Source organism: Brachypodium distachyon, chromosome 1 (assembly GCF_000005505.3).
Source record: "Brachypodium distachyon strain Bd21 chromosome 1, Brachypodium_distachyon_v3.0, whole genome shotgun sequence".
Lineage (NCBI taxonomy): Eukaryota > Viridiplantae > Streptophyta > Magnoliopsida > Poales > Poaceae > Brachypodium > Brachypodium distachyon.
The window spans coordinates 27,484,035-27,503,652 of NC_016131.3; the positions used below are offsets into that span (position 1 = coordinate 27,484,035).

General features: G+C 47.3%; 4 protein-coding genes and 2 non-coding genes across 9 annotated transcripts; all 6 read left to right on the forward strand.

The window, feature by feature from the left end:
• The first annotated feature begins 3,954 nt into the window (after positions 1-3,954).
• On the forward strand, positions 3,955-5,703 carry LOC100838047. Its single transcript, XM_003560373.4, has one exon. It carries the CDS (start codon positions 4,035-4,037, stop codon positions 5,541-5,543), a length of 1,509 nt encoding a protein of 502 aa, XP_003560421.1. The 5' UTR covers positions 3,955-4,034; the 3' UTR covers positions 5,544-5,703.
• A 399-nt stretch (positions 5,704-6,102) lies between these two features.
• Positions 6,103-8,967, forward strand: LOC100846789 (probable mediator of RNA polymerase II transcription subunit 36b). The gene is made up of 7 exons (XM_003563304.4): positions 6,103-6,121; positions 6,215-6,510; positions 6,739-6,834; positions 6,943-7,020; positions 7,101-7,277; positions 8,432-8,500; positions 8,592-8,967. Exons 1-7 carry the CDS (start codon positions 6,103-6,105, stop codon positions 8,763-8,765), a joined length of 909 nt encoding a protein of 302 aa, XP_003563352.1. The 3' UTR covers positions 8,766-8,967.
• LOC112270279 lies at positions 7,402-7,476 on the forward strand. The gene has a single exon (XR_002962674.1). It is a non-coding gene; the product is annotated as a small nucleolar RNA snoR60 (small nucleolar RNA).
• On the forward strand, positions 7,714-7,788 carry LOC112270280. Its single transcript, XR_002962675.1, has one exon. It is a non-coding gene; the product is annotated as a small nucleolar RNA snoR60 (small nucleolar RNA).
• A 389-nt stretch (positions 8,968-9,356) lies between the features above and the next one.
• Positions 9,357-12,160, forward strand: LOC100823442 (thioredoxin O, mitochondrial). Of its 2 annotated transcripts, XM_003563313.3 has the most exons (7): positions 9,358-9,579; positions 9,659-9,724; positions 9,858-9,908; positions 9,986-10,065; positions 10,876-10,920; positions 11,376-11,470; positions 11,836-12,160. In XM_003563313.3, exons 1-7 carry the CDS (start codon positions 9,396-9,398, stop codon positions 11,843-11,845), a joined length of 531 nt encoding a protein of 176 aa, XP_003563361.1. In that variant the 5' UTR covers positions 9,358-9,395; the 3' UTR covers positions 11,846-12,160. The 2 variants fall into 2 exon arrangements, with proteins under 2 accessions (XP_024312385.1, XP_003563361.1); XM_024456617.1 differs by lacking the exon at positions 11,836-12,160 and having other exon boundaries at positions 9,357-9,579; positions 11,376-11,474.
• Positions 12,161-13,685: 1,525 nt separating this feature from the next.
• On the forward strand, positions 13,686-19,618 carry LOC104585439. 3 transcript variants are annotated; one of them, XM_024456605.1, is made up of 3 exons: positions 13,686-14,819; positions 16,331-18,695; positions 18,848-19,618. In XM_024456605.1, the coding sequence occupies exons 2-3, from the start codon at positions 16,455-16,457 to the stop codon at positions 19,241-19,243; spliced, it is 2,637 nt and encodes an 878-aa protein (XP_024312373.1). In that variant the 5' UTR covers positions 13,686-14,819; positions 16,331-16,454; the 3' UTR covers positions 19,244-19,618. The 3 variants fall into 3 exon arrangements, with proteins under 3 accessions (XP_024312373.1, XP_010240475.1, XP_010240483.1); XM_010242173.3 differs by having other exon boundaries at positions 13,686-14,789; XM_010242181.3 differs by having other exon boundaries at positions 13,686-14,300.

Here is a 19,618-nt window from a genome sequence, read left to right on the forward strand (position 1 = left end):
TTTCCCCGGGCGGATCAGCAGCACGGCAGCATGGGTGTGCTTCCGATCTGATCTTGAGATCGTACATACACAACCTGGCAGACGCGCGAATTAGAGCCAGAGCACGTTTTAGACGTGATGTAAGCAGGGCTGTAATTAAGCTTGAGCTCCGGCGTGGACCCGAGACGTGTGTTTCATTACCTTGGTTCCTCCTTCCTGGTGTGGTGTGCAAGCGAAGACAAGCTAGAGACGGTCGACGAGGACACGGCAGCCGAATTAACCAACCAGGTCCACCCCCGGCGTCCCGTCCGTTTATATGTATACAAGACGGCCCAGACATTGACCCGGCGCCTCCGACACGAGAGACTTTGGGCGATGGAAGAATTGCCCCGTTCCCAACACCTCCGATTCTAAATTATTGTCGAAATATTACATGTATCTAAACGTTTTTTAAGATTAGATACATCCATATTTGAATTGAGACGAGAATTTAGAATCGACGGCAGTAACTGACTGGTCCGCCTGGCCCTGGTCTCTCGATCACGTACGCGCGCTTTCTGCTCGGGACTACCAAGCTTGCTCACAAAATCCTACCCCGGAAAAAAGAAGTAAAAAAACAGGGTATGGAATGCATGATTGAATCTGAAAACGATAAAGCCCATTCCTCCATGTCCGATCGATCCATCCATGTCTTCTTTCTTTTTTTCTGAAAGGAGATCGATGCGTGTCGGTTCGGCCAACACGGCAAGTGGAAACGGGACAGACAGACAGGCAGGTACGGTACCTTTCACCCAAAATTAACTCTGTTGCATGCTGCGTCGCACCTCACTAGCTATCTATCTTAGCTTTCGCCGCTCGCAATTGCAGGCTTCCTCAGCGCGCACGACGACCCCATCGTTCTTCCATCCATCCGGCCGGAAAAGGCCCCAAATACAAAGGCGGCGGCTTTTGGCTCAAAGCGATGGCTCTGCGGAAGCCCGACCAGCTGCTTGTCTGTACCATTATCCTTCGTGGAACATATATACAGACTCGATGAAACGAATTTTTTTTCCTTCTCCCTCCAAACACTAACAAAAGCCGGAGTCTTGGTTAATTTGTTCCCCAAACGCGCGACTACACGGGTGTTAGTAGCAGCAGCAGCAGCAGTACCAGACAGGGTCACTGAGCTTCATTAAATGGATTAATCATCTTTCAGCTCTACGCCTCTACCCCTTAATTTCCGATCTCAAGACACAGGCCTAGTTAACGAACCAAAGCAGCTTCAGAGTTGGTTTTATGTCAAAGAATATATAGCAGCCTGATGCTGAAAGGCGAGAGCTGAACCCCCCCACAACCAAAGGCAAAGTTTCTTTCCCCGGGACGGACGGCATCGCCAATTGGCATGTCCATGCCCGATCTGTTCACAGAGGGTTGGTAGAGTTTCCCTTCAAAGCCCCAACTTTTTGTTTTGTTGCTGCCCAAACACACACAGGCCACCGGCCGGCACAGTACTGACGAATGCAGACTGTTTATACCTTTGCTTGATTTGGAGGATGACCTCTCGAGTCGTTGTAGTACGTTGGTAATTTTGCAGTAGTACAAGTGTAGTACAATGGTGATCTGGTCAGCAGCACTCAGCGGTGGCCAACAGCTACCACCTTGTACGACAATTCATGGAGTTCTTGAGGATTACAGATTACATAACTCTGCCCTGACTGCCCAGTAATTCAGGTAGTTAGGTAGGTAGCCGGCAAGGCGAGGGCGTTGTCTTCTGGCGGCCCGTGATGGGAAAAAGTCCTAGGATAAACGGGAAGCATTCTCAAGACTATCATTTCCGGGGTGAAAACTGAATTCCGACAGTGAGGGACCCTAAGGTCAAAAGAAGGTTCATTTCCTTGCTTTTGAAAAATGGTACTTCCTAAATTTTTATCGTGGTTTTAGTTCAAATTTGTATCAAAATTACGACAAAAATTTAGAATCGGAGGAATTGTACGGAGTAGTGGATTTTATGCAGGATTTCTTTTGTCAACCTTGAGTTGGATCCATTTGAGAGCTCTGTGAACTCGGGTCACAAACTAACAATTCTTGCATCTCTGTTCTGTTCACGCACTTGTACTGTTTTACATCCATTCATTCAGACGTCCATGCATACAATCCAAGTAAATTTTCTTATCTTACTCGCTCCGATTCATAAAAAATGTCGCCCATTTTGTATGAAGTACAAATTTGGTGTCAAGTGGACGACACTTTTTATGAATCGGAGCGAATACTTATTACTGATCATTGGCTTCTTGCACACTGATCTATCAGATTTTAGGTACGTGGGTGCATGTCATTGTACTACATCAGTACTTTGGTGATCTTGCTGCAGAAGTTACACCGATGCATGATCAAACTATCTCCATCTCCGAAGCAAGGTGTGGAGACATGACTGAACAACAAGAGGCGCTGTCGAACAAATGGAAGGCAGCAGTGTATAATAGTGTCACATGCCAACAGAAAACCAGCAAATCAACACTTGGACTGCCGCCTACTTAGTTTATAGATGTAATGATTTTGATAGTTTGATGGAAAAACAAAAGGAAATCGCAAATTAAGGATTAAAACAACAAGCAATAACATATATGTGCATGGTACTCTCTTCTTTTTTCTGTCTTGTTCAGGCATTAGTAGTGCTAGAGTGCTGGTTAGTAGCCCATGACTCGGATGTACCACTAAATATATTCAGATTTGGTGTCCCTGTCAGCCATCATGGAAACTTCCCCTCTAATTCATTCTCTTCTAACCTTTCAGGAACAAAGTTGGATAGCCTGGTAGGTCCTCGTCTTTCTTGCAACTTAATTTCACATTCTGGGTCATGATCAGGTTCTTCCTTGCTATTCTATCGTCCTGTTAGGTCATCTGGCCAACCACCCAACACTGCTACTCAAGAGCCAAGATTGCTAACTTTACAGAAAGTATACAAACCTTGTCATGGGATGGCAGTCATCATGCATAGAAATGCATATCAATGTGATTTTCCTTCAGTAGAAAAAGGAAGGCCTAGTTATTTTAGAGATCCAATTCGAGTCTTAAGAAAAGGACATCCAATTCTCACTTTACTTTTTTTTTCCTTTTCTCCTGTGAGGTGGCCAATCCTCACTTTCTAGCGTCCACCCCCTTGAACTAAAAGCGAACTAGTTCCCCAAAAAAAAACGAACTAGTTTCGAAACTTTAACCAAACTCACCCTCAAATTTTTAGAGAATTTTGATCAGACGGCGTGAACATTTGCGAGGTTTCTATTTCATTCGGCTTGCGATGCCAAAACTTAGGTTCCCTTTTCTTGCCTTGTTAGTTTGGTTTTCCCTTGAACTCGAACCAAAATTAAAACCATTAAAGAGGTCATGACGGCGTCCAGTGGGCTATGCCATGTTGATAACTGTTCTGTTGATGGGCTGCGAGCTAGTGCCTTTTGATTGGGCAGCCATCGCTGCTGGCGACTCAAGAGGGCCTCTAGCTGGACCGGCCCAGCTACGCTTTGAAGATTTTTTTTCCTTCTTTTTCTTGTTTTTTTTTTCATTTCTTTATGCTAAATAAATAGATGGTGCCAGACTGCCAGTGGCCGGCCCATCTGGGACAGGCTCACGGCCATTGCTTGCGCGTGGAGGAGCTTTCCTTCTACAGTAGCAGTACTCTTTCCGATTCTAAATCGTTGTTGAAATATTACATGTATTTAAACGCTTTTTAAAAATAGATACATCCGTACAACAAATTTAAGTCAAGAAACTTGTTGGGTCTTTCCTCTCACGGTCTCACAAGTCACCACCCAATGACACGCAGGCAAAGATGCTTCCGACTGCCATTGCTCCCGAAGACCAAAACTGTCGAGCTGTCGCTCCCGTGTAAACTGCATGCTCTCCACGTCTCATGCCTCAGACGTCATGTTCCTGACAATTGGAGTATTATGCGAATTATTATGATCCTATTTGCGACCGTGTCAATATCATTCCAGGTTAACACGCACTCTTTCATACGCACAGCAAGAAATCCCTTGCCAAGAAACAACAAACAGAGCTAGCTATAGCCGACAGCAACCATGGACACTGCTCTCTCCGCAGTAGCAAGCGAGCTAACCAGCAGGTTCGTGTCTTTCCTGATCAGCAAATACAGGAACCAGGCATGCCTCAAGAACAAGAAGAACCTGGAATCGCTCCGTGGCCTCCTCCTCAGAGTCCACACCGTCGTGGAGGAGGCCGAGGCACGACACATCACGAATTCAAAGATGCTTGTGCAGCTCAAGTTGCTCATGGAAGCCATGTACCAAGGATACGAGGCCCTGGACACCTACAGCCCCTTAGAACAGATCAGAATTACAGATCAGTCGGATCAGGTCAGTGGCTCTCACACCATGGAATATTTCCCCATTGTCACCCGCCGTTTCAATAGCAGCAGTAGCATTACAGTTGTTAGCAGCAGCAGCAAGGATGTGCAGAGTGCACTGGAAAATCTGGAAGCGGCGGCAGCGAACATGGCCGAGTTCGTCACTCTCCTGGCAGGCTTCGACCGGATGCCTCGCAGCCCGTATAGCCGCTACCTGTTCGTTGACGGCTTCATGTTTGGCCGCCAGGTCGAGAGGCAGCAGATCATAAACATCTTGATGCTACAGGATGATGTTAATTTGGGAGCGGTTCCAATAATGGCCGTGCTGCCTGTCATCGGCGGCTGCAGGGTAGGCAAGAAGACTCTAATCTCCAGCGTCTGCTGCGACGATCGCATCCGCGGCCGCTTCTCTTCCATTTTACATGTCAACGGAAGCGAGATCCGAGAATTCGACAGCACCAAATTCACTTCCCCGCCCGTGAGAACTCTGGTTGTCGTCGAGCTTCGATCGGACATCGACGATAAAGAATGGCACGAGTTCCGTTCTATACTCACGACTCTCACCTCTGCAGGAAGCAAGATCGTGATCATCAGTAGACTCGAGAAAGCAGCAAGATTCGGAACAGTCAATAATAGCCCGATCCGGATTAACGGCTTCTCGCAAGAGGAGTACAGTTATCTCTTCAAGGTGCTGGCCTTCGGGAGCGCCGACCCGGGGGAGCACCCGCGGCTGGCGCTGATAGGGAAGGAGCTGGCGACGATGATGCAGGGTTCGCTCGTGCATCTGAACGTGTATTCAAACATGCTGAGAGGCAACCTGAGTGTGCAGTTCTGGACCCGTGTCCTGAAGCTGTACAAGACTGTCATGGAAGCTAATCTGACATCCTTCGGTGAGCGCCCGACGGCGCTTCTGCAGAGAGGTGGCGTTGTGGATATCACCGAGTTTTCGTCGTCCTTGTCTGATAATGGCTCGGTTCGGGTTATGCTGCTGATTGCTGAAAGGGTTGATGGTGATTCTTCTTCAGGAGGATCAGGTGAGCTGCTGCCTAAGTTGGGATTTGGAGATATTATCGCAGGATCTGTTGCTCTGCCGATGGAGTTTGAACTGGTTTGGGAATCACGGTTGCCTCCGTACACCGTTATTTCTGCCACGTGTGTCGCGCGGAAGGCTGAGCACTCTGCCCCGCCGAGGAAGAGATGCCGCAGATTGAGTACGCCGTTGTAGAAAAAATAAATAAAATGTATGCCTTTGTAGGCCACAAATTAGAGGCCATCCTGCATCCATGATGTGAACGTATCACTTTATTATCATGCTGTATCTCATAGTTCTGCTTCCTACGGATGCAATGGTGCTAAAATATACTAGTATGAAAATATTAACAAGACTAACTTAGAATTGTAGATGTTGAACCTCATGAAACTTTAACAAGCTTTTTTTTTTGCGGGGAAAAACTTTAACAAGCTTGACTTGGGACAAACTAGAACGTTTTAAAACGGAAAAAAGTACTGTACTCTGCAATGAGGCTAGCCCTGTATTGCTCGGTCCACTTCACCATCCTTCCCACAAAACGGGCCAGCCATATTGGGCCTAAAGGCCATCGTCAGTTGTTCCGCCCGCTTCATCATTCTCCCCAGTAACGGGCCGCTTTTAAACACGAGCCTAGTCTTCCCCTCTATAAAAATCCTCTCCTCCCGCGGCGGCGTGTATTAACCCCCAGAAAAACCCTAGCCTCCCTTCTCGTCTTCCTCCTCGGCGGCGGCTACTACAAGCACTACTCGAAACCATGAGGGCACCGGCACGAGGTAATCTCCCGGCACCCTAGCCTGTGCCTTCCTCTTCATCTTCTGCATATACTCGTTTCAATCTCACCGGCGAGGATGTTTCGCTTCACGCAGGAGGACGCGGCGGGAGGGGTTTCGGCGGGAGAAGCGATGGCGGCGGCCGCGGGGGGAGGGGGTTCGGCGGGAGAAGCGACGGCGGCGGCCGCGGGGGTAGGGGCCGGGGAGGCAGAACGCCGAGGGGCGGCCGTGGGGGAAGAGGAGGACCGGGCATGAAGGGCGGGAGCAAGGTGGTCGTGGTGCCGCACAAGCACGACGGCGTCTTCATCGCCAAGGCCAAGGAGGACGCGCTCTGCACCAAGAACATGGTCCCCGGAGAGTCCGTCTACGGCGAGAAGCGCGTCTCCGTCCAGGTCCGTACATACTGCTCTTGCTTCACTCTTATATGCTCCATGTGGTGCCCATTTATGTGCTACTCGGGGACTGAGTCTGATGCGAATAGGTTAAATCAGCTTAGCTACCGTGGAATTGTTTGTCCATAGCATATCATCCAATAAGGTTTACTTCTGTTGTTAGATTTGCTGCTGTGTTGTGTTCATTGTACATGTCGAAGTATGTTCATTTCTGCTCTCGTATTACAGAATGAGGACGGGACCAAGGTTGAGTACAGGGTGTGGAACCCCTTCAGATCAAAGCTGGCTGCTGCGGTGCTTGGCGGTGTTGACAACATCTGGATTGTAAGTTTGTTGTGCATTCTCTTTGTATTTTTGTGTTCGAAACCTTGCTGTGTAAATTAGCCATTATGTTATTTGTAGCTGACACTGACCTTGTTTTTCTTATTTCAGGCTCCTGGTACTCGTGTGCTGTATCTTGGTGCTGCCTCAGGAACAACAGTGTCTCATGTTTCTGATATTGTTGGACCGGTGAGATATCATAGACACTAATCAATGGTCATTAGTTTCCATTTGTGTGAGTTATCTTACTGAAGTCTTGTACCTTGCAGACTGGGTTGGTTTATGCAGTGGAGTTCTCGCACCGGAGTGGCAGGGATCTCGTTAATATGGCCAAGAAGAGGACCAATGTCATTCCCATCATTGAGGATGCTAGGCACCCTGCAAAGTACAGGATGTTGGTCGGCATGGTTGATGTTATCTTCTCAGATGTTGCGCAGCCTGACCAGGTATACTTATCATGGAAACTGTATCATCGAAGCTGTCCGTAATAATTACTTGCTTATGGTGGACCTGTTGTGGTATATAATATTCAGTTTTATGGTTTAATCATGTTGTGGTTATTTTGTGGCCTAGCAAACGATGAGCTTACTCGGATTCCCCTTCAGGACATCAAAATGGATGATGCAAAATCGAGTCTCTGATGCATTTATGCCTGTTACTAATTCATTTACTATTTGTCTTTCTCCATTTGTTCATCTTAGTTTGGCCATAGTTATACATCAGTTGACCCCATTGTAATGGTTTGCAGCAGTTTGCCTTGTCTCTGGATGTATATAATTTTAGCCGAGCAGCTCTTTGCTCTGTTTTTATTTTATTTTGGTTCACTGTTATGGTTTGTCAGATTGCATTTCTTCCCTGTTTCTCTGTGGCTGCATTGGAGCTTAACTGATGATGAACTAACTCGGATTCCCCTTCAGGACATCATAATGTATGATGCAAAATCGAGTCTCTGATGCTCTTATGCCCAAAAATGCCATTTGTTTTGCCTATTTTTTTTGGTCTCAATACGTTCAATTTTCTTGAATTTCACTGTACTAGAATTCCTTAATTAGCAGTTGATTTCCATTTTGATGGCTTGCAGTTATTTGCTTGTTTATCTCCTGTGTATAATATAACCTTCAATTTGGAAGGTTGATTTGTGCACTGTTGTTTTTTCTTTTGATTTTGTCTGGTGTTTTAACCTTGTTGGTGTAAATCTGTTCCTTATCTTTTGGTTTAATATTGTGTGTGGCATGCACAGCATCTGTACACACTCAGAATTATGTTATCTCCTATTGTGAGTCATCCGAGTCTGTAACTCAGTTTGCTTTCTTTTTTGTGGCATTGTCATCATTCCAGTGTTTTGTATCAATGTTCGAAGTTGTGTGGTGGGCTACATTTTCATCTGTTCAATGAATCCCTTATTTTTGTCCTTTATTTGCAAAAATGTTCTGTACTGGTTCATTCTTTTGTTTTTAGTATTCACATTTCAGCTTGAACAACAAACATGCCTTCGCTGCATGCGTTTGGTACTTTGGTATTTACTAAGATGGCCAGTCTGAATATTCGTAGAATGTTAATCATTTTTAAACCATATATCACACTATCCCATGTCCTGCAGGCTAGGATCTTAGCCCTTAATGCTTCATACTTCTTGAAGAATGGTGGTCACTTTGTCATTTCAATCAAGGTAATTGCTAATTCCATATCTAAAAACTACTGCACGGCATTATGGGCAATTCCAAGTTGGTATTGATTTGACATTCCATTTCTCTGGTCAGGCGAACTGTATTGACTCCACCATGCCTGCTGAGGCCGTGTTCGCCAGTGAAGTGGAGAAGCTGAAGGCCGATCAGTTCAAGCCCTCGGAGCAGGTGACCCTGGAGCCCTTCGAGCGTGACCATGCCTGCGTCGTGGGTGGTTACAGGATGCCCAAGAAACAAAAGCCGACCTAAGTAGAAGAAATGTTGTGATCTACGATAGTATTCTGGTTTATTGGTAGTATTGTCCGTGTTATGGGGATTATCAAAAAATGCTGGTTCTACATGCAGTTACTTGGTTATGTTAATCTGCATTTGAACAGTAAGTTGAATGATGTTGCCATGTCTTGCTTGGAAATGTTTACTTTTGGCAGTAGTATTATCCATCACACCGCTACCTTTTGTCCTTAACATGCCTTTGAGAACGAATGTTGAGATCAGGTCATGCGCTTGAACCTGTCTGTATGCCCGATATGATTGCAGCCAGCGTCGATTTGCTATCTTCCATTCTCCTTTTACTAGTAAATATTAATTCCAAGCAACGTCTATAAATTGCTATTGTTGTGAAAAATCAAATCTCACTGGGATTTCAGTTAATAACAATAGTAATTTAAGTATCAGACCCTTTGACTGTAGCACTTGTTTTTTTTAAGACCGAGTTGTTTACTTTTTTTTAACAGGACATGATGTCAACCAAGAGCCCATGAGTCGCCTCTGGCCCATAATATCGTAGTGGGCTTAACGTACCAAGAGTCCAAGACCAAGAGCTATACAGAGGCCAGAGAGAGTGGCAAATCGTTTTGTACCGCAAGTCCGCAACGCACTATGGCTCGCCGACTTTGCCGTCTACCTCGCCTCTTCCCCTTCGTCACCGCCCCCAAGCGCCAGCACCCTCTCCCCGTCGCCATAAACCCTAGCCCCGCCGCGCCCCGCCCTTCCTTCTCCTCCCCGACGACGAGGCTGCCACCTCTGTTTCCCGCCCTCTGCCGCCCCTTCTCCTCCTCTGCAGGTACGTTCGCACGCCTCCCTTCCCCCGATTTCTCCCCGCCGCGTGGTTCCTGAACCCGACCGTTTCTCCGTTCTCGCAGGCGAATCAAGCATGGTGGTCGTCGGCTCGGCGGACTCCTTCGCCAGCATCCACTCCAAGGTGCAAGGTGCGACGCCGACCCCCCTCCCTTCTCGCTCGTTCAAGCTTCGCTGATTGGTTCTCAGACACGTTTGGTAGTAGGGTGTGTGTTCGTTCGTTCCTTCTTTTTTTTGTTCACGTGGTCGCTCTCGCTTTCGCAGATGAGAAGCTCCCGGCCGTGTTCTACTACACGGCGGTCTGGTGCGGCCCTTGTAAGTGCCAGTCTCGTGCCATGCCTTGGGATTTTAGTGCCCAGAGTGCTACAACTCCGTTGTTTTCGCGTTTGCAGGTAGGGCGATGGCACCTGTGATTGCCAAGCTGAGCAACCAGTACCCCAAGATCCCTGTGTACAAAGTCGACATCGACATGGTAAGTGTCCGGATTTAAATTTTGCTGGGATGGTGATCTGCTAACAAATTCCCTTCAATTATGCACTGTTTAGATTGATTGGTGGATTTGCTCCAGTGCGTTTGTCCTTAGTCGTAACCTTCTGTTTACCAAAGATCATCGTATTATGTTCCTTGTGTTAATTAGACGATTTGTTCAGGTACAACAGTGTGAAATTGTGCTACGACCAGTAATTGTTTCTTGTTGCTAGGCTGCTAAACCATGCCAGTTAAAATAAATTTTGAAGCTGTGCTTGCTTGGGTTGAATCCACATGGTTTGTCAGCTTTCTAGCATTACAAAGATTCAAGTTTGTGTAGCATTACAAAGATTCAAGTTTGTGATCACACATTTATCATGATTGTTGTGGAAGTTGCTTTGGAACTTGTCTGCTCTTAGTTCTATGAATTTCTAGGTCATCGTTTACCCCAGGTAACATGGATATTGCGGATATAAGGCCCTTGTAGTCTCACTAGGGCAAAATTAGCTTGTATAGAACATTCCACACTGAAGTATTGCTTGTTTCCATGGATGGAGGCACTCATTTGTTTGGAGTAGGCCATCTTGACTTACGAGTTGCTGTGTAGCTGCATTGGACTTTCAGTAGAAAATATCCAAAACTCAAGATTATATGTAAAGGGACACATGCTTCGCGGTGGTTTTGATCACTCTGTTAACTGAAATATCCTACTGAGGAAATGCCAAGACAACTGTTAGCACAGGCAATATGAAATGCGTTTCAAACAGTATAACTGCTCTCTCACTCGCCTTTTCTTCTTGTTTTGGTATTGCAGGACGGATTTGGAAATAAGCTAAGTGATCTAAAAATATTCTCTGTGGTAAGTTGCATATCTTAAACTGTAGTTCATGACATTTTATTCTCACTCTTATGATACACTCCCTCCGTCCGGTGTCAAGTGACGCAACTTTGTCTAGATACGCATGTATCTAAACGCATTTTAGTGTGTAGGTACATGCGTATCTAGACAAAGTTGCGACACTTAATACTGGACGGAGGGAGTACTAAATAGTAGGGCCAATTCCATTCGATTTCACAGTAAATGATGCATTTGGATATGTTTTCGTGGCTAGAGATCAGATCATATACTATGTTTCAATCATGGTATGCTTCCATGTGTGTTTGTTCGTTTCATTTGAAAGGCAGCCATGGTTATAGTAGCATCGTTTGACCAGCATGCTTGTGTAGTTGTGTTTTTATAAAAACATGGTTTTTTGCCAACCTTTAACCTTAGTTAGTATTGCAAGTATTTGACTCATACTGGATCTTGCACAGCCAACATTCCATTTCTATCACAAAGGTGAGAAGACAAGTGAAGTAGTTGGTGCTGATGTGAAAAAACTTGAAGTTGCCATGGAAAGTCTTCACAAGTAAGATACTGCGTTGTTAATTGTTATCATCTATTCTTCTCCCCCTGGTTTTTATTACACGTACAGTACACTGTCGTTTGAATTATCTTTTCTGCATTGAAGTAGCTGAAAACAAAGCAAACATGTCCAAGATAATTAAAACCATGTTAAACTGCAAACAAAACCTGGGTTGTCACTTGTCAGTTAGCTGCATGATAACACATGGGACGGGTCCATTGTAAAATGTAAACATATGCATCAACATATGGGGTAACTTTTTTAAAACTTAATATGTGCCAGCACTTACATATTTAGATATTGCAATGTTGTGGACAAATTACACTTGCATTGCAGTTCTCTTGACATTATACAATGTACTTGTACAGGCAACAGTAGAAGTTATATATAAGAAGTTGATCTGGTGGGGGAACAGGTTACAGTTCTTCGCGTGAAGTCAAGACTTTGTAATGCTTCTGATAATATCGACGTATTTGACATGGAAACTTCTGTTTTGCGACCTTGTTCAGATATTTCTTTGTACTGTAGCTGAAGAACATCGTCATCTGAATTTGTGCTCTTTTGAGCAGAGGTTTTGTACACTGTCTGCAGGTTATTTTAGCTGGATCTACGGAAATGTGTCTATTCTGGGGTTACACCCACTATGTTGGTTGAACTCGACTTGCACGAATTGTGGTAATTGTCCCGACTGTATGTCCCTGTGGTTAAGCACAAAAGATAGGACATAAACTAAGTACCAAACCTCGCTCTAATTCTCTTAATTGTTGCACAAATAAGGGGATTGCCAGCCCACTTTGGCCTAGAAAAGCTCCGCCATGGCCTGCACCCTCATCGGTCCGTCCTGTAAAACCAGCACGAAGGGGTTTGCCTCGTTATAGTGGCTGGAGCTCGGGAATAGAGATGATGAAGGCTCAAAAATGGACGAGCGTCTTTGTCCGCTTCGTAGCTTTGCTAGAGAGGTTGGGCAACGCCCTCGGCACCCTTGCATTCATCTGGGCAACCGTTGTTGTGCTCGGCGGGTTCTCAGAGCACCTTGGCGATGATTTCTGGGTCGCCACTGCCATAGTCTTCCTGGAATCTTTCAGGTACCCTTCCATTTTTCTGGAAATCTTTACTCGTTTCCGTCCGTGGCAACGGGTTCTCTTTTTTTTTTTTCTGAACACTGTTAGAGCATTTTGAATGGGCTACCCAAACGCACCCGATGTCCATTTTGTTCGAAATGGACATGTTGTCCAGAAAAACAACCCAATGAACTATCCTAAACGGACATTTTGTCGGACCAATTTTCAAACCTCTCTCAAATTTGAGGCAAGCGAGAGTGTCTGATATCCTGGCTTTGTCCGGCATTGGCCTCATTTTTTCCCACGCTCACTTCTCCGTGTGAAACCGAATCCCCCGGCACCTCCTTCCCAACTCGCAGTCAATCGAGAACGAGCAGCTAGCTCAGTGGTTGGCTGGCAGTACCTAGTTACAACCCGTCCCGTGTTCAATTCCTAGAGGGAACGAATATTTGGACGTCTCATAGGGCTTTGTCCCCAAATAAATTTCGCAGGTGCATCAGTCTTACCTCCGCGAGCCACATGAGAAGACGACGTGCCCGCCGTTCCCGAAGTTCTCGACATCGGAAGTCAGCATCTTCAACAAAACCCCTAAAACAAGGCCCCTAAACAGCCTTCAGAGACTCCCTCAAATTTTAGGTAAAAAAAAACAAAGATCTTCAGCAGTGCCCCTGTCCCACAGCCGCTATATGTTTTCTTTTTCTTTTTTCCTTTCTTCTCAGACTCTTCCCCACGAGCTCGCAGAGCAGCGGCCTAATCGGCGATGCCACTGGTGGCGGCAGTGGCGGGGGGCACGATCGCGGGACGGCGGGGACAACACGGTGCCCTTCTTCCCCGCACGCAGAGACCGACAGGCGCGGCCGTGGGCGGCGGAGGCGACGGTGCAGTGCAGGGCGGCAGCGGCGTCCAGGAGCAGAGCGCGGAGGCAGATCGAAGGCCGGCGGCGGGGATGCAGCGGCGGCCAGGGCGAGCGCGACGGCGCAGTGCAGGGCGGCGGCGGGCAAGGCTCGGGCGAGCGGCGGCGCTACGGAGCTTGAGGCGCGACGGCGCGGTGCAGGACGGCGGCGGCCGGGAGCAGCGCGCAGACCGGCGACTTCAACCGACGGCACAGGCGGTCAGAGAGAAAGAAGACGGGCGGAAGGAGGAGAAAGAATGCAAAAGTGGAATAGGAGCCTCCAGGAACGGGGGCTAGATGGCTTCATCTAAGGGGCCTCCCTAATTTAGGAACCCAAGTGTTGAAGAGATTTTTTTTTGGGCTCTAGTTCCTAAAACGAGAGGTACCCCGTTTAGCGTCCTGCCGAAGATGGTTAACCGGTGTGTGAGTTGTGGTGTGCGTGCGTGTGTTAGCCTCTGAACCGATTGCACAGCTTGTATCGCAGTTGAGGCTAAAAAAAAAGTCGCAGTGCATCCCCATGTCTAGCAGCCATGGACGGCAAGGGGAGGCCGACTCCTGCCACCACCCGTCTCCTCCTCGCGCCCCAGGCGCCATGGACGGCGGGCGCCGAGGCTGCCCCGCGGCCTCCCTTCGCCTCCCCGCGCCCTAGCCGCCATGGACGGCGCGCCTCTGCTGCTGTCCACGCGGGTGCCGCGAGGAGTTTGAAGAAGGACCCCCGCCGGCGCCGTCCGAGCCCTTGCCGCCACCGTGGTAGGAGATGACCTTGCTGCTGAGGAGGCGCCGTCCGAGCCCGAGCCCCTGCCGCCGCCGCCGGATTGCTAGAGTACCATTTTATTGATAAAGCAATCCATCTATGGAGCTCCAATTCTTTCTTCTTCAGGTTTAGCTTCTACTAGGGAATCTCCCCTTCTTTACTAATCTGCTTGCTGCTACTAATCAGTACTTAAATTTGTTCGCTGCACTGCCTTCAGGTTTAGCTTCTACTATATCCATTTTGTTTTGCTTTCGTTCCTCCTAATGGTGAGAAATTTGACTGAAATTTCTTAGTCATATGTTCTTAGTCCATATGATATATATAATGGATGCTGTAGTTTTTGGCTTAATTAAGTTACACATTTTCAAATAGTGCAAGTTTAAGCTTCAGTTCGGAGAAAGAGATTTAGTTCAGAAAACTGAAGTTCAGTTAACTAGCAAAGCAGGCTAGTTTTCAGTTCAGAAAACTTCTTTCTGGAGCATCCCGGCCACTGCTTGCCTCGCTTAGGGCCTCTCAACGCACAGCTTGACGGATCCACCACCTCGACCTTGCCGTCGCATGCCATTCTTGACGCTTGCCGGCTTCTACACCGCGCTGAGCTCCACCGCCCACAAGGTCCATCTTTGTCCTCAACAAGGTTTCTAGGTAAAATTAAATCTCAAATTCGGTACCAAGACATGTAATTCGTTTGTATGTTTTTTAAAATTCAAACAAAGTATGCATGTGTGCAAATAACAGAAAATGCAAAAAATGTCAATCTCGGACATGTAGATGTCCGTTTGGTGTACAGCATTGGGTGATGGGGGCGGACACCGGGTGGACACATGTCCAGTAGCTCCCCAGACGTACGAAAAATGGGCATTTCCGGACAAAATTTGGGGTAGCCCATTGGATATGCTCTTAGTTCGTACTGTGACCTTTGAACCTCAGTTAACAGTTGAGAAACTTAAAGTTACCCACGGCTAGATTCGTCTGTGCTGCATGCTTGCTTTCCCAATTTTTCTTGAGGAATATTTCTTTAGAGTAAACAAATTGACTAAAACAACCATTTTTGGGGGCATGGGATGGAAAAACCCACAGCTTTGTTTTTTATTGCACAGAACCACCACTTTTGAGTAAAACTTTTCCCGCAGCTCATTAGGTGCAAGGCGGCCCCATCGGTCAGTTCGTTTCCGCCGTGACGGTCGTCGTCTCCGGCGTTGGCGGCATGTTGGGACTTGTTGAACCTGTACCACCTTGCGCAGGTGATGGAGTAGATGAGGTTTACAGCGGTCATGCCCGCAGTAAGCAGGGTCCACGTCCTGCGATAGTCAGTCCTGCCTGCTGACGCAGGTGGCCTGACAAACCATCGTCACCATGAGCCCGCTGGTGTAGCTGGCAATGGTGGAAGCAGGAAGAAGAGCATGCCAGTGACGCTGTGCATGTTCTTCGGGAACTGGTTGTAGCAGAACTCGACCTGTCCGATGGTGCTGAATGCCTCCGACAACCCCGTCGGCAGTTAAGGCACCAACCAGCACCATGGCATCATCGTCGGAGACGGACGAGGATGACGACCTTGGAACGTTCCTGCGGTTGAGACGAGCATGGTGGCGACGGAGAGGGCAAGGCCGATGCCGATGCGCTGGAGTAGGGTTATACCGCTGCTGCGGTTGGTGAGGCAGTAGATGGACGAGACAAGGAGGCGGCCGTAGAGTGGGATTGAGAATGTTAGGGCGAGCATCTGGAAGAAGATGAAGGAGCCATGTGGGATCTGGAAGTCCGATGAGGTGATGAACCAACGGTTGGTCTGCGTCGCCGGGAGCCCGACGTAGTTTCCGAGCAGTGTAAGCACAATGACATAGACTATCCCTGACGACCACACCAGGATGATCCGCGTCAGGCACTTCACCTCTGCCACCTGCTGCATCGTGCATAGCCGCCATATTGGAAACACCGTCAAACACTTAAACCAATTTTTTTTTGGTTATTTGAAAAGCGATGTCTCAGAAGTCGTGGTTTGTGGGAAAATTAGACACGCATGTGGTTTTGTGATACCATTGCCACAAAATTTGTAGTTCTATGAAATTTATTCCTAATAGTTAGTGTATTATCTTGTTGATAAAAATGTCTACATCATCAACCAACAGCTCACTTGTTTATATATTGGGCATGTACAGGGCGTTTAGCCGGCAAAGCAGCTCGGATGACCGGTTGTTATTCAAGACTACAGGAGGCATCAAGCTCAAAAGGGTGGCCATAGGCAATAACAGCGGATCTCTATATTTTGTGAACTCAGTGATAATGACGGTATGCCTGTGGATGTTGCTGTCACGTGATATCATTCCAAATGGCATGCTGGGGTTCCAGGTTCCAGGTTCTCGTGTCCTTGTTTTAGTGGTGTCACTGGTGATAGTACGCATGTTGGGGTTTTACATATTTGTTGGATACATCAGCAGGAAGGAAAGCCACATACTGTTGCAACTTAGTCCCGTAGCTGCACTCCTACTAAGTGGGGTTGCAATGCACTATGCAGAATTAGATTACTGGCTTAACTGGATGGGTTACACACTTATTCCTCAATGGACCATGATCTATATTTTAACGAGGTTCGGATCACCGGGTAATGCTTGTCCACTTCACAAAGAGATTAAAGTAGCGGCACAACTATTCCTTGTCATACTTTTCGTTGCAACAGTTTTGATACTATTACAACAGTTTGGGATTATGAACTTCCTGGTACTGCTAGGTCCATTTGTGCTAGGCAACTTACAAATTCCACTGGCTCTGGCACGCATCATGCTCTCGTGTTGGTGGCTTTTCTATAACAAGATTGAAGTTCAAGACACCAAGAACAAAAACATCAAGCTGGCGGTGAAGGTCTTGTACATAATGGTGTTGTGCCAAGGGACACTAAATATGATGGCGTGCATACTGGAGTCATTTTCCTTCTTGCTTCGGAGATCACTGGCCCTTGCTTGTGGACTTGTAGATAATTTGGGGATGAAATCCGTCGATCTCTATTATGAAAAAGCCTATGACACCTTCTTGCAAGAAAGTGTGTTTGATGTTTCAAAGATGGACCTTGTTACCTTTGCTCTGAACTCCCTGAACTCTGACGCCGTTTCATGGGGCAAGAAGCGCGCTGCCGTCCGAATCTTGGACTCTTTTCTGCAGCGGCTCAAGGCCTCCAGCTCCATCACAGATCTCCAAAACAAAGAGCTTGTCTCACGAATCACTACCTCCAACAAGGCAGTGACCACGTTGATCAGCATGTTGGGCTGGACACTCCCGAAAGATGAAGATATCAGGCTACTCGCCGCAAAGGTCGCCGCTCATCTTGCTCCATATCTACGGATCGTCAGTATCAGTGACACCATGCAGATGGTGTCTTCACTTCTTGAAGCCCAAGATCAACCGGTGATACAAGACATTTCGTCCCAGGTAATGGACGGCAACGGAGGGGATACTGATCAGCAAAGCCATGGTTCAGGATCTCCAACAGTGAACGGTAACAGTTCTTCACCGCGAGATATTGTGGGAGGGAACGCTGATCAGCAAAGCCATGGTTCAGGATCTCCAACAGTGAACAGTAACAGTTCTTTACCGCGAGACACTGAGGGAGGGAATGCTGATCAGCAAAGCCATGGTTCAGGTTCTCCAACAGTGGAAGGTAACAGTTCTTTACCGCTGGACATTGAGGGAGGGGCACCAGCAATGCAAGCCTCCTCAAACCAGGCAGAACGCAACAGTCAAAGGTGCTCTCTTTTTTGCAAAATCTTCAATTTTCTGAAGGAAGGGATACGCAGATTCTTGCGGCACGTCGGGAGACTGCGATCCATCCCACATGAGGACAAGATAGATAAGGACTCGCTCCCTGCACTGGGAATGCAAATCCTTGAAGGGCTTGCTCATGATCTCCACAACTGCGAAGAAATCAGCAGAGCAACAGAAATCCTCCTTCCAATGATCATAGGGTTCATAAGCTGCACTACTGGCTCAACAGAACAGCAACGACTAAAGAATGCCACTTCTTCGTTGACATTAATTGCCAAGCTTGCGAGCGTCAAGGGAAAAATGGGCATAGCACTCCGGGAAGAGCTCTTTGAGAATCCTTTCCTACTTGGCAACCTCGCCGAGATCTTGGAGGGCAATTCATCGAGCAACCTAGAACAAAGGAAGCTGACGATGAATATCATTGCCGAGCTCGCCATGGAGAAGAAAACAAGGGAGAAGATTGGGAAAATCAAAGATATCATTGACAAGTTGGTACAAGAATTTATTGGGGAAGATGAATCCGAGAAACCACTGCGAGGAGATGCAGGGGAAGCACTTGCAATGCTGGCAATGGAGAGCCCTGACAACTGTTCTGCTATGTTGCACGAACCCAATCAGGAGCTTCTCAAGGATCTTGCGAACAAGCTTCAGCGTGGCGAGCACATATACCAAGCGGCGAGTCTGCTTCAGAGTCTGTGCGAAAACTCCAGGCAAGTGCTGCTCCTACAAGATCCAGGTGACAGTCACCTGTTGTCAACCTTAACAGTGGTGAGTTTTCTGAACTTACAACTCCTTACGAATTCTTGGGAACAGATGTTTTGCATCTAATTTTTGCAATAATTACTTTCTGGTGCATACAGTACTATCATTTCGTATTTCTTATCTCACATGTATTTGTGCGGCCGTATAATTATATACAGGTCTTGGGAAGAATTGTGGATGCTGAGGGGAAGCAGATGGAGGCCCTAATCGGCCTGGCTTCACAGATATGCAGTGCCTGTCCAGCTGAACGCGTCGCCCGTGTTCTCGACTTGTATCGAGATGGTGAGACATTAGTCAGGAAACTGGTGCGTGAACTCGACGCTCGCAAGAAGCCGAGTCCTGATGAGTCTCCAAATACGAGAAGGCTGCTGTTCGGGCTCACAGTATCCATCCTGAAACTCTGCCCTCCCTACGCAGTCATCTTCAGGGGTGGCAGAATGATGGAAACGCTGTCTGGCGTGGAGAAGTACATGGTGTTCTTCGGCAGCTCCGGGGTGGTTTCAGAAGGGCTGCCGGCTCTGGTGGCCAGAGCAAAAGAGCTGATCGGAGGCTGATGTGGTACTCGTTCAGCATGGCCGCTAGGCATGAATGAGTGGCCATCCTGTTCGTTGCTGGGTCCGAATCCATCCACTGATACATGAAGGGCGTGCTGCCATGCGCTGCAGCCTGCAGGTAACCACGAAGCATTTTACTCTAGCTTCTGTCTGTGTGTAACACGCATATTTCTGCTTTGCTTGAAGTGAAGACGTCATGTTGTGATGTTTTCTGATTCCTATCGATGCTTTTGTTGTAATTCATGTAGTCGAGGCTAACTTGATTTGTTCAGACATTTCGTTCTACTCTTTGTGCAGAACATGGTTATCTGGATTTGTGCACCTGAGAGCACACCTTGTGTGCACGCTTTTGTTGTTGTTGTTGTTGTTGAGTAA

Excerpts from the sequence above, each read along its gene's own strand:
- LOC100823442 (XM_003563313.3), top strand. The coding sequence starts at position 9,396 with ATGGCTCGCCGACTTTGCCGTCTACCTCGCCTCTTCCCCTTCGTCACC. Across the intron at positions 10,066-10,875 it reads ACAAAGTCGACATCGACATG|GACGGATTTGGAAATAAGCT; the intron begins GTAAGTGTCCGG and ends TTGGTATTGCAG. Across the intron at positions 10,921-11,375 it reads ATCTAAAAATATTCTCTGTG|CCAACATTCCATTTCTATCA; the intron begins GTAAGTTGCATA and ends GATCTTGCACAG.
- LOC100838047 (XM_003560373.4), top strand. The coding sequence starts at position 4,035 with ATGGACACTGCTCTCTCCGCAGTAGCAAGCGAGCTAACCAGCAGGTTC.
- LOC100846789 (XM_003563304.4), top strand. Across the intron at positions 6,511-6,738 it reads AGAAGCGCGTCTCCGTCCAG|AATGAGGACGGGACCAAGGT; the intron begins GTCCGTACATAC and ends CTCGTATTACAG. Across the intron at positions 8,501-8,591 it reads ACTTTGTCATTTCAATCAAG|GCGAACTGTATTGACTCCAC; the intron begins GTAATTGCTAAT and ends TTCTCTGGTCAG.
- LOC104585439 (XM_024456605.1), top strand. The coding sequence starts at position 16,455 with ATGACGGTATGCCTGTGGATGTTGCTGTCACGTGATATCATTCCAAAT. Across the intron at positions 18,696-18,847 it reads TGTTGTCAACCTTAACAGTG|GTCTTGGGAAGAATTGTGGA; the intron begins GTGAGTTTTCTG and ends AATTATATACAG.